Consider the following 16,446-nt stretch of genomic DNA (forward strand, 5'->3'; position numbering starts at 1 on the left):
GGAATAAATAAGTATTTAAAAACAAATAAATAAATAAAACTGTAATTGGAAAATTGTGCCTTTCCCCAAAAAACTCCAGTCACTACCTCTTGTTTCTTTAAATTTTAATTCATTTATTGGTCAGAAGTCAAGAGGGAAGGGGAAGATAGAGAGGGAGAGAAAATGAGAGACATCTGCAGCCCTGCCTCACAGCTTGTGAAGTTTCCCCCCTGCAAGTGAGACCTAACTCTTCTTATGAATGTAGTCGTTGTGCCTCCCATAACCTTTATGCTAAGGCCCTAACTTCTAGTGCCGCAGAATGTGAACTTCTTTGGAAATAATTTGTTGCAGATGTAAGTGTTCATGATTCGGTGATAGTGGGAGGATAACAACAACTCTGATTCATTATGACTAGTGTTCTTACTTAAAAGAGAAAAGGTTTGGTACTGATGATTGCATAACATGGTAAAGGCCACATGAAGATAAAAGTTAAGGTCAGAGTTACATACACATCAAGAGACACCAAGGTTAGGCAACAAAAATCAGAAGCCAGGGGGTAATCATAGCACAGACTCTTCCTTACAGTCCCATCTGTAAAAGAAAAACCAATCCTGCTAGTGTCTTGATCTGATTTCTGGCTTCTTTCCAGAACTAGGAAACAGTTTCTGTTGTTTAAACCACTCAGCTGTGGTAATTTGTCACCTTACACACAGAGAAAAAAAGAATAAAGAATAGGAAAGCTATCAGAGGAAGAGATGGGATAGGGAGTTCTGGTGGTGGGAATTGTGTGGAGTTATACCCCTCATATTCTATGGTTTTGTCAGTGTTTCCTTTTTATAAATGAAGATTATTAAAAAAAAATACAGTGACCTTGTTTGGAAAATAAGGTCTTTATCAATGTATAGAAGTAAAGGATTTGGAAAGAAAAATTGTTTTAGATTTAGATTTAAATCATAAATCCTATTATATTTTTATTTGTGTTATTTTATATGTAAAATGTATAAATATATAAGTACTGTATATGATACCATATATAAATATATATTTTAAATATTTATTTGATAGAGACAAAGAAATGGAGAGGGGAGATAGAAAATGAAAGAGAGAGAGAGTGTGAGGAAAAGAGAGAAAGAGAGAGACCTATAGCACTATTTCACCACTTGTGATGCTTTCCCCCTGCTGTTTGAGACCAGGGACTTGAGCCTGAGCCCTTCTGCATTGTACCATGTGCACTCCATTAGGTATACTACCACCATATATATATTATATATATATAAATTTTATTTATTTATTCATGAGAAGGAAAGGAGGAGAGAGAAGAGAGAGAGAAAGAGAAAGAACCAGACATCACTCTGGTACATGTGCTGCCAGGGTTTTAAACTCAGGGCATGGCTTGAGAGTCCAATGCTTTATTCACTGCACCACCTCCCGGACCATGGTTCTATTCTTATTATAAGAGCAAAAGAAAGATTTGAGGTTAAGTAATAAGATTAAGTAATACTACAGTAACCAAAGCAACAACAGGAACCACCAGAACCTCAGAGAGGCAAGATTAATTCTACCAGAGTCTTCCAAAGGCTGCGTGGCCCCATCAACACTTCAGTTTAAAGTTTTGGCCTCCAAAACTGAGAGAAAAATTAATTTTTGTGGCTTAAAGTCACTGAGTTCGAGATAATTTGTTACAGTACTCATACAAAACTAATATAGTTTGTTTCCAGCAAGTAGGGAACTACTTTAACAAATACATAAAATTGTGGAAGTGCTTCTGAGATTGGTCAATGAATAGAGACTGAAAGAATTAATGAGATCAATAAGATATATTACTTATTATATAATATATATCAAAAGACCTATTTATATTACGATCTAAGAAGCGAGGAGGATGGAAGACAGGCTTTGTCATTTTCTTTTCTTTCTTTTTATTTATTTATTTTTCCCTTTTGTTGCCCTTGTTTAACATTGTTGTGGATAATGATGTCGATATTGTTGGATAGGACAGAGAGAAATGGAGAGAGGAGGGGAAGACAGAGAGGGGGAGAGAAAGACAGACACCTGCAGACTTGCTTCACCGCTTGTAAAGCAACTCCCCCGAAGGTGTGGAGCCGGAGGCTCAAACAGGATCCTTACACCCGTCCTTGCGCTTGGCGCCACATGCACTTAACCCGCTGCACCACTGCCCGACTCCCAGGATCTGTCATTTTCAAAGATGCATATATTGTCATAAATAAAATATTAATAGAAATACTTTAGGGTGTTTCTGGTAAGGTTTCAGAAGATAATATTGAACACTGGAAGAGCAATCTCATTATAAAGTGGTAGAAAACTTTGATGATTAACCTGCTTACTTTATACAAAAAGGAATTACAAGAATCAAATTATTGGATAAATAGTTGAGAAAACTGAAACAATATAGTTTGGCAGTAAAATATGAGAGAACATAGATAAATTGAGAAAGGAATAGTTAAGTATAATTTGGAAAATTTTTAATTGGGAAAATTCTCATTGCCTAAAAAAATAATAATAATGAAATAATACCATACACTCCAGAGAGAATCTAACAGTGTGCTGACAAACTTGAGTTGGGCGGATTAAGTATTTGACTAAGGGGTCCAATCCACTATACCTGGATAAGCTACAAATACGTTTAGGGCAACTGTTAGGCCATTTCTTCTTTCAATATGATGAGAGAAATAGGACTGGGGAAATAGCGCAGTGGTTATCCCAAAAGACTTCAGTGTCTGAGGCTCTGACTTCCTAGGTTCAATCCTTATGCATACCATAAGCCAGAGATGAGCAGTGCTCTGGTAAAGAAATAAATAATAAATAGTAATAATTATTTAGAATCATTATTTGTAGAGGTTAAAAAATTGATGGAGTAGTACACATTTTTTCATATTGATCTTGAATAATACTAGTTTCTAATGAGAATGCCAAATAAAAAAACATTATGCAATTGTCATGTGATGTGTCAGACATTGCTTTAATTTATAAGTACTTTACATGTGTTTTTTTTCAATATCCATATCCCATTTTACCCGTAGAAACTAAAGCACAACATAGAATGAAAAGATGCAACTATTTAGTACTACTTTAAATTTAATGAAATATAATTTTGCAGGTACAAAAATATGTATATCTAATCATAATATGCTTCTTCAATGCCTTCTTGCTCCTATGTATTCCTGGTCACTAGATACCTTTAGACTATGCACTTCTAGTGTCTAAATCTTAGCTAACAGTAGCCACCCAAATGAATTCCTGCCAAAGGAAGATTTTAAAAAAATATTTATTTATTCCCTTTTGTTGCCCTTGTTGTTTTTTATTGTTGTAGTTATTATTGCTGTCATCGTTGCTGGATAGGACAGACAGAAATGGAGAGAGGAGGGGAAGACAGAGAGGGGGAGAGAATGATAGACACCTGCAGACCTGCTTCACCGCCAGTGAAGCGATGCCCCTACAGATGGGGAGCCCGGCTCGAACTGGAATTCTTATGCCGATCCTTGCGCTTTGCACCACGTGGGCTTAATTTTTTTTTTTTTTTAAATTGGCACCAGAGTTAGCACTAGAGCTCAGTGCCTGTAATGAGAATCCACTTCTCCCTTTCTCCCAGCAGCCTTTTCTCTCTCTTTTTCTTTCTCTCTCTCTCTCTTTCTTTCTCTCTTTCTTTCTCTCTCTCTCTTCCTTCCTTCCTTCCTTTCTTTCTTTCCTTTCTTCCTTCCTTCCTTTCTTTCTTTTTATCTCTTTGTTTCTTCCATTCTCTCTCTCTTTCTTTTCCCTCTTTCTATCTTTTTTAGTTGATAAGACAGAGAGAAATTGAGAGAGAAGGGGAGACAAGGCAACAAGAGAGAGAGACCCGCAGCCCTGATTCAATACTTGTGAAGCTTCCCTCCTGCAGACTGGGGACAGGGACTTGAAGGGGACCTTGATGATAAGTGTGCTCAACTGGGTATTTCACTGCCTAGACCCAGACTTGAGAAATCTCCATTGTTATAATTTGCTAATGTTTTTCTAATGCTTCTCTTTATTTTGACATTGCTTAATGTTTTCTTTTTGTCATGTAGAAAGATTTTTTTGTAGATTAATTTAAAAGTCTTTTAGCTGGTGAATTCTGGTTTTTGAGGCAGTTCTAAAACTTCTTTCTAACCACTATAATTTTTTATTTATTATAATTTCTATTACTTGCTTGGCAGAAATTAGAAAGACTTTTTCTAACTTCTTTTTAAAATTTTTATTGATTAAATAATGATTGACAAGACTGTAGGATAAGAGGGTTACAGTTCTCACCAGCACTGTCTTCCCCTCCTCTCTCCATTTCTCTCTGTCCTTTCCAACAACAACAACAACAATAGACAACCAGGGCAACAAAAGGGATAAAATGGCCTCCAGGAGCAGTGCATTCATAGTGCAGGCACTGAGCCCCAGCAATAACCCTGGAGGAAAAAAAAAAAGAAATTGTTTTCAGTTTTTAAAGTTTTTTTTTTTTTGGTTTATCATGTGATTTCTTTCTTGAATTGAGTTTCTTTAATTTGATTATCAGAATTGTGTTTAATTTCTAAACATGAGGTTTTATTTTTAAAGACGTCTCTTGTTAATGATTTCTAATTCAATTCCAGTGTGATCACCAAAAAATTTACTGTGTTTTATTTCAGTTATTTAAATTTATTGAGATTTTTCTTATAGCTTAGCATGGCATCTGTAGCAAATAGTCTCATTTTTATGAGGCTTTTCTATGAATGTTAATTAGGTTAGTTTAGTTGATAGTATTGTTCAACATTTTTAGTTTTACCAAATGTCTTCCTATTTGTACTTAAACCTCTTTTTAGTTTTTTTTTATATTTTGAATTTGCTAGTACCTTCCTAGATTTGTAGTTTTCTTTTAATGTCTTTAGATTTGACCATTTTGCTATTGTAATAAAATTATTCCTATCCCTTTACTCAACTTTTACTAATGTCAGAGAATATACAGCATTTTTTTTTTTTTTTTTTTTTGCCTCCAGGATTATTGCTGGGGCTCATGCCTGCACTATGAATCCGCTGTTCCTGGCAGGGGTCCAATATTTGTGTGGATCCTTGTGCTTTGTACTATGTGTGCTTAACTCAGTGTGCCACCACCCAGCCCCCAGTATCCAGTGATTTAACAATCAGTGCATGAGGGGTATATCCGATTCCCTCTTTTTAGTTATAACTTAGCTATGCTTTTATATTTAAATGTTATTTTGTAGGCAATATTTATATTAAGTATTTTTTAAAATCCAGTCTGAAAGTTTTTGGTTTTTTTTTTTGTCTTTTAATTGGTGTGGTAAGATCAATGGAAATAATGGAATTATATTGTGGCTATATTTAAAGTTAATATTTAATACATGTTTTTTGTTTCTCCCATGTGCTTTTTTGTTCTTTCTTTCACTGGAAATTTTCTGTTCTTAGAATGCTCTGTATTATTTCATCTTATGCATTTGTAGATGGTTAGTTGATAAAGGCGTGGAGAGTAGTATCCTATATTGATTTCTGCAGCTCTTGTTCTGCAAAGCTTCCCCCTCCTTTTTCTTTTTGGTTTAATATTCTATAAATCTTAGTTACCTTCATCTCCCTCAAACCTTCACATCTGTATTTCCAAATACAAACTGTTATCCCACTTGCCTCTTCCTTCCATGTTCAGTACCTGAGGACTATACACCTCTAAAGCCCAAGAGAATAATGGGATTGACTCACTAGTTTTTCTTTCCTTAGGTATAAACTCTCAGTGCTACATGTTGTCCAACTCCTGGAAATAGTTTTTTTTTTTTAAATACAAATTTACTCCATAACTGTACTTATTTGTGGACATAAATGGGAATGTTTCTGCTTTTAAAACTAGTCTCTAATACCACATTTCACTGAGTTATTGCTTAATTTCTTCAAACCACAAACGTGGTTTATCTCTGTCAGTGTTGGCTTTCCTGAGAAGCACTGCAGTGTCTTGAGGTTTTTTTTTTATTATTATTATTACAATTATTATTTTACTTTACTCTTCATCCTACTACAGTGTGTGGTCCAACAAAAGCATTATATTCAATTATATGTAGTTTTTAAATCAGAGTGACCTTTTACTTCTGATTTCTGTAGCAATGTAGAAGAGTTCATTTATCAATTCTAAAATATTAGAAAATGACTTCTCTTTTTTTAGTTTTATTTTTGCCTCCAGGGTTATTGCTGGGGCTCAGTGCCTGCATCACAAATCCACTGCTCCTGGAGGCCATTTTCCCCCCCTTTGTTGCCCTTGTTGTAGCTTTGTTGTGGTTATTATTGTTGTTGATGTCGTTCATTGTTGGATAGGACAGAGAGTAATGGAGAGAGGAGGGGAAAACAGAGAGGGGGAGAGAAAGAAAGACACCTGCAGACCTGCTTCACCGCCTGTGAAGCGACTCCCCTGCAGGTGTGGAGCCGGGGGCTGGAACCCGGATCCTTACTCTGGTCCTTGCGCTTTGCGCCATGTGTGCTTAACCCACTGCGTTACCACCTGACCCCCAGAAAATGACTTCTAGTGTACTTACTTCATGTTTTTATAAATATAGTGCACACTTGAAACTTACATAATAGTGACTGGAGGCAAAGGCTAACCCAGGAGATGTGAGGGATCATTTTAAAGAGCCTCATAAAAGTTACATGCTTTATGAATGAGTGATCTAGAACTCAGACCTGCTGCACAGAAATGCAAACAACTTGACTTCTACATTGGGCTCTGGTGAAAATGTAAAATAGAACCTAAACTGAATTTGTGATAATGAGTTAGCTATTTACATTTTGGTGTCTGAAATCATGCTACCTAATTGTTTTACTTTTAAAAAAACAGAAGATAGGTGGGGGTCGATAACATAATGGTTATGCAAAGAGACTCTTATGCCTGAGGATCCAAAGTCCCAGGTTCAATCCTCCACATCACCATAAACAGCCAGAGCTTCTCAGTACTCCCGTTAAAAACCGCAACAACAAAACAAAACTATAAAACAACAGATAGGGAAAAAAGCAGAGGGGGGTGGTGTTGGCACACCTGGTTAAGAGCACACATTACAGTGCACAAGGACCATGGTTCAAGTCCCTGGTCCCCACCTGCAGGGGGAAATCTTCACGAGTGGTGTCTCTGTCTCTTTTTCCCTCTCACCTCCCGCCTCCCCTCTCAATTTTTCTCTGTCTCTATCCAATAATAAGTAAATAATATATATATATATTTTTTAAAGGGGATAAAAAAGCAAAAGAAATTTTCAAGGAATCCTTTGCATAAAGTTCCAACAAATGTGAATTGTTCCAACAAATGTGAATTCCCAGTGGAAAAAAAAAATATATATATATATATATAATATATAATATATATATATATATAAATATAAAGAGTATATATATCTTAAAAGAGTCAGTGATAGGAAAATAGCACAATTAAATGTACACACATATCTTTCTCTAATTCCCTCCCAAAGTATCAAATATTGGACTTATATATATCATCTAAATGTATGTAATTTGGTATCTTTAAGAAAAGGTGAAAATTTTAAATATAATTTAAAAGTAGATAGATATAACTGGAGAAAATTATGATTTGGAAATTGGTTTGAATAGAATTATATAAAATGAAATATATGTAGAAAAAGAGTTGGAACATATAAAAAGATAATATTAATGGAGAGATTAGAGAAGACCTAGGATATACTTTAGAGAAATGCTATAACCATTTTTATCCCAGAACTTTGTTAAGACACTTAATAATAACTAGTAGTGGACAGTGCAATAACCAGTAGCTGACAGCTGTTGGGGACACTGTTGGTGGGTTTATTTATTTATTTATTTTGGTGGGGGAGGACCTGAAACATTTTTACTTGAAGATATATGTATATATTCTCTCTCTCTTTTTATTTATCTTAATTTATTTACTTATTTTTACCAGAGCTCGCTCAGTTCTGGTTTATGGTGATGCCAGGGATTAAATCAGGGGCCCATGTCAAGCATGAGAGTCTGTTTTGCATAATCACTATGCTATCTCCCCTACCCCTAGGATATTTTTTACTAATGTTCGCAATATCTGCTGAATAATTGGGCTACATGACGTAGAGTAATTAAAACATAAGTTCTGAATCCCCTAAAAGTAGGACGTTTTGGCTGGGAAGGTGGTACAGTGGATAAAGTACTGAACTCTGAAGCATAAGGACCCGAGCTTAAACCCTGAAATCACCTGTGCCAGATTGATACTCTACTTCTCTCTCTTTCTCTTTTCATAAATAAATAAATAAATAAATCATCTTTTTTTAAAAAAGAGTAGGATGTTGGGGGCCATGAGATGGCTTACCTGGAATAGTGCACACCTAAGCATGGCAAGGTTTGAGCCCCCAGTCAACACATGGGAGCGTTACACAAAGGGAAGCTTGATGAGCAGTGTGTGGTAGCAATATGGTATCTCTCTCCTTCCCTTTACTTCTCTCACTATCTAGAAAATACATTTTAAAATAGACGGTCCACTAGGAGTGGTGGAATTGCATAGGTGTGTGAAGAAGCAAATCCCTGACTATAACAGTCGGGCGGTAGCGCAGTGGGTTAAGCGCACGTGGTGCAAAGCTCAAGGACTGGCAGAAAGATCCTGGTTCCAGCCCCTGGCTCCCTACCTGGAGAGGAGTCGCTTCACAGGCGGTGAAGCAGGTCTGTAGGTGTCTGTCTTTCTCTCCCCATCCTCTCTCCATTTCTCTCTGGCCTATCCAACAACAATGACATCAATAACAACAATAATAATAACCACAACAATGGTAAAACAACCAGGGTAACGAAAGGGGAAAAAAATGGCCTCCAGGAGCAGTGGATTCGTGGTGCAGGCACCGAGCCCCGGAAATAACCTTGGAGGAAAAAAAAAAAAGTAGGAATTCAGGGGCCAGACAGTGAGTGGTGCACACAGTTGAGTACAAACATTATTAAGTGTGGAATCCTGGTTCAAGCCTCTACTCCCAACCTGCAGGGAGAATGCTTCCCAGTGATGAAGCAGATCTGCGGGTGTCTTTCTCTCTCCCTTCCTATTTCCTCTCTCCCTTATCAATGTTTCTCTTCCTATCAATAGTAAACCAATAAATAAATAAAACAGAAAAAAAAAAAAAAAGGCCAGTAGGAGCACTGGATTCATAGTGCCGGCACTGAGCCCCAGTGATAACCCTGGTAGCAATAAAAATAAAAAATAAATAAAATAAAAATTTTTAAATATGGCATCATTGCTAAGTACATAACATTTTTATCCCTGATGTCTCGATGACTAAGTGAAAGTGCTATAAGATCTTTTAAACACTTAAATGAAAGCCTTGAAGGACCAGGAACAAATAGGTGGATAAGTCATACCAGGGCTACAAACCCTATTAACTGAGCATACTCCCATTTAGGATCAAAGGAGAGAAACTATCTGCTTAGTGGGTGAAGAAAACCTCCAGCAGAGGAAGGTTACATCACTTGAATGGAGACGTCCTGATTTTTTTTTTTTTTAACAAATCATCTGGCATTCATTCAAAGATTACCAGGCATGCTAAAAGCCAGGGCCAGAAAAGCCAACATTTAAGAAGAGAGATAATAAAGAGTTCTGATACTTGATTTAGCTGGCAAGAACTTTGTAATGGCTGTCATTAATGTCCTAAACAGAGAACAAGTAGGAAAGATTCTTCGCTGTAAAATTACATAATTGGAACGTGATTTTAAACACGTGCACTCAACCAGGTGAGCCACACCCAGCCCCAGGAACGTGATTTTTAAAAAGAGAAACATCGGAAAAGTCTCAAACTAAAAATGTGACATTTGAAATTAATACCTTAACCAATGAACATAACTACAAATTACACGGGACAGAAGGGAATATTAAGGAACTAAAAAACTCACTAGGGGATTCGGGCGGTAGCACAGCGCTTTAAGTGTACGTGGCGCGAAGCGCAAGTACCAGTGTGAGAATCCCGTTTGGAGCCCCAGCTTCCCACCTACAGGGGAGTCGCTTCACAGGCGGTGAAGCAGGTCTGCAGGTATCTTTATTTTCCCCTCCTCTTTCCATTTTTCTCTGTCCTATCTAACAATGACGACATCAATAACAACAACAACAAAAACAATAATAAAAAAACAGAAGACTAGTATAAAAAAACCAATAGAGGTGTGGTCAGGGTGCAGCCTGTAAATCACACAAGTTACTATGTGCAAGAACCCAGTTTGAACCTGTGGTCCCCAGCTGCAGGGTGGGGCAGAAAGACAGCTTCAGGAGTGATAGAACAAGCCACAGGTGTCTCTCTCTCCACCCTTTCTCACCTGTTTCTCTGTCTCCAAAAAAAAAAAAAAAAAAAGACATGAGAATGTATCTTACATGATTATCTAGAACTAGATTTTTCCTACTTTTTGTTTGATACATGTTTATATCTCTGTCACATATGTATTACTTTATTGGAGCAATAACAAGACACAGGAAATGGTAGACTCCTCGTCATGCGGGCACCAAACTCCAGCAATAATCCTGGCTGGAAAAAAAATCAAATGGAAATATAGAGATAGAATAATAAATCTGGGAGCAGAGCGGTAGCAGAGGGTTAATCGCATATGGCACAAAGCGAAAGGGCCTCCTTAAGGATCCTGGTTGGAGCCCCCAGCTCCCTACCTGCGGGGGGAAGTGGGGGGGTCGCTTCACAGGCAGTGAAGTAGGTCTGCAGGTGTCTATCTTTTTCTCCCCCTCTCTGTCTTCCCCTCCTCTCTCCATTTCTCTTTGTCCTATCCAATAACAATGACAGCTGTGACAACAGCTACAACAAGGGCAACAAAAATAGGAAAAATGGCCTCCAGTAGCAGTGGATTCGTGTGTAGGCACCAAGTCAGCGATAATCCTGGAGGCAAAAAAAAAAAAAGAAGAAATCTAAGAACATTACATTCTTGTTATTACATTCTTGAAGGAGAAGGAATTTCTGAATAATAATAAGTATTCCTCAAACTAATTCATGATAGCAGCCCATAAATTCACAAGTTCTCAACCTCAAAAAGAATACATAAAAAGTTACATTCAAGTTTATTATGGTTATCCCACTAAGGAAGTGAAGACATGGGGAAAATATTAAAAAAGCAGCTACAGTTAAAACAAGCAAGCAAAACCTGTGAGAAATGCTAATCAATAGGGAAAAAAAAATGAAAGGTAGATGAAAATGAAAGTATCTTTAAAATACTGAAATTCCATCTACCATGCTACATCCACAAAATATTCAACCATGAGATACAATTTGAATGCATTCACATTGATAAAAGAACTCTGACTATACCCTTGCTAACATGAATCTGGAGCAGTTGAGTACTGGGACTTACTCTATTGAAGTATAAATTAAAAGTATTTTGTTACAGATACAGTTAATGAAGTTAAATATATGAAGTTATATGAATGAAGTTAAATATATGCCTCCATGCATTTGTGTAACCTAGCAATTCCATTTCTAGATATGTACTCCTGAGAATTAAGGAAATATATATATTTTATTTATTCATTAATGGATAGAGACAGAAAGGATCTGAAATGAAAGGGAGACAAAGTGCAGGAGAGAGAGAGAGAAAAAAACACTTGCTACACATCTTCACCACTTGGTGTGGCTTCCCTTTTTCAGGTGGGGACTGGGGCCTTGAACCTAGATCCCTACACACGGTAGCCTGTGTATTCAATGAATATGCTACTTTCTGGCCCCTCCTTAGATTTTCTTAGGTACATGTGTAAGGAGATAAGTAATAGCAGTCATAATAGCATTGTTCATAAAAGTAAAAAAAAATGCTAGAAGCTCAATATTTATAGACAACAGAATGATGACAACATGACTGAATAATAAAGCAGGATAATACATTTAACATTCCTTTTACATTTATAAAGCATATAGATTTAATTAGTAAATTATAAGATTATAAATAACATGAAAAATAGTGAAAATCAAGGCAATGATGAAATTAAAATACAAGGTAGCCATTTTTTTCTGCAAGTGACTGATAAATATACAAAGACATACTATCTTAGTTAATGAGCAGATTTTTGCTATGTTTAATAAAAACCCCAAATAATGTCATAAACAAGATCTAAGTTCCATATTTTCCTACAGATTGAAAATATTCTAGGCATGAGAATGTATCTTACATGATTATCTAGAACTAGATTTTTCCTACTTTTTGTTTGGTACATGTTTATATCTCTGTCACATATGTATTTATTGGAGCAAACACTGATTTACAAGACTTTCTGTCACTGGTGTACAGTTTTGCATATCTCTGTGATAGGTGTCAGCACACCATACTCTCAGACAGCTGGTCATCTTCCTCCATCACAGGATATTGGGTGAGCATTGCTCCCATCCACATGATTATGCTGGTTCATCACCACAGCTACATTTCCAGTGACAAAGGGATAGAATGGAGGGCTGAGTGACCTTAAGGTCATTTCTGAGAGGTTACATACAAGACTTCTCATCATATTCTCCTGGATAGAATATTTAGACACAAGGAAGCCTGAGAAAAAAATATCTAGCTGAAAATAAGTTCTAGAATAGGGCAAAAGGAGGGGGAAGGGTACCATTACTGAGAGGACTGCCCTAGTTTAGGGTGGGGATTGTGATCGGGATGTAGGAAGACACAGCTTAAAAGGTATTGATATTGTTCTGTTTCTTAAAGTAGGATGGTGAATATAGCTATTTTCCAATTTGTTTTATACCCTTCCTTTACATTATGTATTCCTTTGTGTAACTGAAATGTTTCATTTTTAAAGTTAAAATAATGAGTGGATACTTTTCAGGCTTTATTTTGTTTGGATCTTATGCGGCATATGGTATTGTTGATCACATTCTCTAGACATTTGCATTTTTACTTGGCAAGAATCTCCTGTTTTTTCTCTTATTTCTCCATCCATTCCTTTTCAGCCTCCTGGGCTTCACTTTCTCTGCAGGGGAAAAAAAAAGGCCTTTACCTAGATGCCCCTCACTTGTCTCCATAATTATTTAGGATAGTTTCAAATTGGCTAATGGGTTTCCTGGATTTGGAAAATTGCAAGAGAAACCTAATTATATGGTAAATATTCAGATTTTATCACCTTTTATTCATAATGTTCTAGCCATATTGGAAAAAGGGAGGTTAGCACATTTTTCTTTGTAATTTCAAGCAAATTTATCTTACACCTTTGTGAAAGTATTGCAAAAGAACAGGTAATTCTATAGGGAGTCAAAAGCATCAGTTTTAAAGGTAAGAAACTGCAACTGTGCCCATACGTATATACATATAATCACATCACTGGAGTAAGTTTCGAAAATGACATTCTAATATTAATGTGTCTGTGTTATATCTTCTTGTAAAAACTCATCTTTGACCACCCAGAATAATGAGTAAATTTCCTAGCAGCTAGATATGGCAATATGATCTTGTTGTTAGCCAGTGAACTGTAAGTAGAAGTCACTACTTGGTAAATTTTAGCATATGGACTACTTTTTTCCTCAATGGAAGTAACAGTCTCAAGTATAAGCAAATGTGAAATATTTTGCCCATGTGATTTTTGTAAACAAATTCAAGATAAAATTTAGTTGATCAGCATTCAGTTCTCAACTGTTTGCCAGAGATCTCTGTCAGGTTCTGGGAATACAGGATTGAACAAATTATGATCTCAACCTTCAAGGAATTAATGACCCAGAGAAAATTAGTTAAATGCTATGTGCCCAGTGTACTATGGAAACACAAAGTGAAAATGTCAAAGATAGCCTGGAAACTCAAACTCAAGAAAGTAGACAAACCTAATGCAAGTTTATTAGAAATGTTGTTTTTTTCTTTTTTTTAGTAATGATTTCAGTTATTATAGGCACTACAATATTAGTCATGGTACAAAAAACAAAAACCACAAAATCAGAATCAGCCTTAATGTTACTATAAGGGGGAGGGGAAAGGAAGGATTGTAATTTTTTAAATTTTTTCTGTTTTACACATTTTTTCTTGATTGTATACTAATTTGATAGCCAATATATATATATTTAAAAAATATATTTTTAAAAATACAACATCTAAACAGAATAGGTGCAATGTAACAACATAACTTTTTAATTTAGCAGCATGTCTCTTAAGACTTTTAAAGGCAAACTGTAATTTCTTTCAACTCAGTCATGTATCATATCATTTGCTTCATACATAATTTATTTTTGTCTTATTTTAAATCTTACTAAATGGGAAAAAAATGAACTCTTAGTACTTCACTGTTATTTCAGTTTAGATATTGCCCCACCTTTAAATTTAAGGCAGAAATTCCAGTTTTGTTCATCAGTTGTAAAATGGCAGGAGGAGGAACAACTAGTCTTCTCAAGTCTTAATCTTAGTTTATAGTTAACTCATCACTGCTTACAGTTCTCACTAATCTAGTGTTTAGCCCTTTTGACTTAAAGTTTCCCCACATTTACTTTCACTTACTGTGATTTCAAATAACAGGAGAAACCCTCATTTTCTGAAAACTGCCTTTTTCTTTCTTTTCTTTACTCCCCCCCCCTTTTTTTTTTTTTTACCAGAGGACCGCTCAATTCTGGTTTATGGTGGTGGTGTTCATGGAACCTAGGACTGTGAGCCTGAGGCACAAAAGTCATCTGCACAATCTCTGTGCTGGCTTCTAGGCCCAAGACCCATTTTCAAAGATTTTGCTCTTTTTGAAAAACTGCAAAGGAATTTAAGTCCCCTTGCATTCATGGCCTTGAATCACTCCCCCACCCCGCCCCGCCCTAAGTGATTAAGCTAGGATTTCTTTCTAGTATCATTCAGATACTGTCCTGTAGGTGTAGCTCTGTCTCTGATTCATTTTTTAAGCAAAAATGATGTCTTTATTATTTTTTTCTTACAGACTTTGCCTTCAAAGGAAACTTTTCTAAATGCTACACAGTTGCCTTGCCTGCAGTCATCTTCAACATGGAGTAGCTGTGAACACAATTCCAAGTCTCAAATATTAAGAGAACATGCATCAGAGCTAGATTCTTCTTTCCATTCTGTTCTGTCATTACCATCAGGTAAGCCTCATTTGAAAACAAAGAAAAACTCTTGGTAACTGTGCTTTCTATGATGAAATCGAATCCTAGAAACACAGATAATCTATTAAAACTTTACCAATTATTTTATCACTGGATATTTTTGAGAACTGAACAGTTTTTCAAAGAATCATTTATACATAATAGTCACATGCTGAATTAATGTTCTATTTTTACAAGTTGATTTTTTTTTTTTTTGCCTGAGGACATTTTTTCATTTCTTTTTTTGATAGGACAGAGAAATTGAGAGGGGAGGGGAATGGAGAGAGAGAGAGAGAGAGAGAGAGGGCGAGAGACCTGCTTCACTGTCAAGCGACCCCCCCTCCCTGCAGGAGGGGAGTGCAGGATGAACCCGGGATCCTTCAGAGGGTCTTTGAGCCTCATACTGTGCACACTTAAACCAGTGCTCTATCATCTGACCCCCCCCCCCAAGTTGATTCTTTAAGTCTTTGGGAGTTATTTTTCACTTTGGAGAATAGATGATTTTTTTTAGAAATTAATACAGTAAATCGCTTATAAGTGGTCAGTTTTAGTATTTTATTGCTGATATGACTGTTGGTGAAATGTGTTTGAATCAGTGTTCTTTTTGTAGAATGTTGTTTCGCATGGAGTTTTCCTTGCTATATGACAGTCCTCCATTTATAATCTCGTCGAGCTTTTATGAGAAAAGAAAATTGGTCATTTTACGTATAGTCAACTTGTGAACGTCACAAGTAGCTATAACCTACAGCTGACTGAGCAAATAAGGCACGTATATCTCTAAATCCCCAGTGTGGCCTTAAGTTTCCAAGCCCTGGTTTAAGTTGAAATCTTTCAAGAATTATATAACTGCAATATATAAGTAAAAAAAAAAAAAAAAAAGGAAAATATTCTTCCACTGGTTAAGTTAGTGGTTTTTGTCTGTGCTTGTTTCATTTTAACCAGTAAACTACTCAGCTCTGATTTATGGTGGTGCTGGGGATTGAACCTGGGAATTTAGAGCCTTAGGCAAGAACCTCGTTCGCCTCATTTAGAGGGCTGTCTTCCCAACCCTCTAAATTCTTCTTTTTATGGGAGCATCTGAGATGTGCTTTGTTTCTTTTTCACATTGTGGTTCTAAACATTTACAAAGTGTTCCCTTTTTTTTTTTTCTTAGATTCTTGTAAAAAAATTGTTTAAGTATTTATTTTTCTCTTTTGTTGCCCTTGTTTTTTATTGTAGTTATTATTGTTGTTATTGATGTCGTCGTTGTTGGATAGGACAGAGAGAAATGGAGAGAGGAGGGGAAACAGAGAGGGGGAGAGAAAGACAGACACCTGCAGACCTGCTTCACCACCTGTGAAGCGACTCCCCTGCAAGTGGGGAGCTGGGGGCTCCAGCCAGGATCCTTATGCAGATCCTTCTGCTTTGCACCTCCTGCGCTTAACCCGCTGTGGCTACTGCCCGACTCCCCAAAGTG

At 36.4% G+C, this 16,446-nt stretch overlaps 1 protein-coding gene across 1 annotated transcript in view; it reads left to right on the plus strand.

Annotated features, from left to right (window-relative positions):
- The window catches only part of KANSL1L (KAT8 regulatory NSL complex subunit 1 like), a 115,228-nt gene that overhangs the window by 71,795 nt on the left and 26,987 nt on the right, over nucleotides 1-16,446 (plus strand). The window contains 1 exon segment of the mRNA XM_007524512.3: nucleotides 14,828-14,990. Coding sequence (XP_007524574.2) covers nucleotides 14,828-14,990 — 163 coding nt within the window.

The sequence above is a fragment of the Erinaceus europaeus genome, chromosome 7 (assembly GCF_950295315.1).
Source record: "Erinaceus europaeus chromosome 7, mEriEur2.1, whole genome shotgun sequence".
NCBI lineage: Eukaryota > Metazoa > Chordata > Mammalia > Eulipotyphla > Erinaceidae > Erinaceus > Erinaceus europaeus.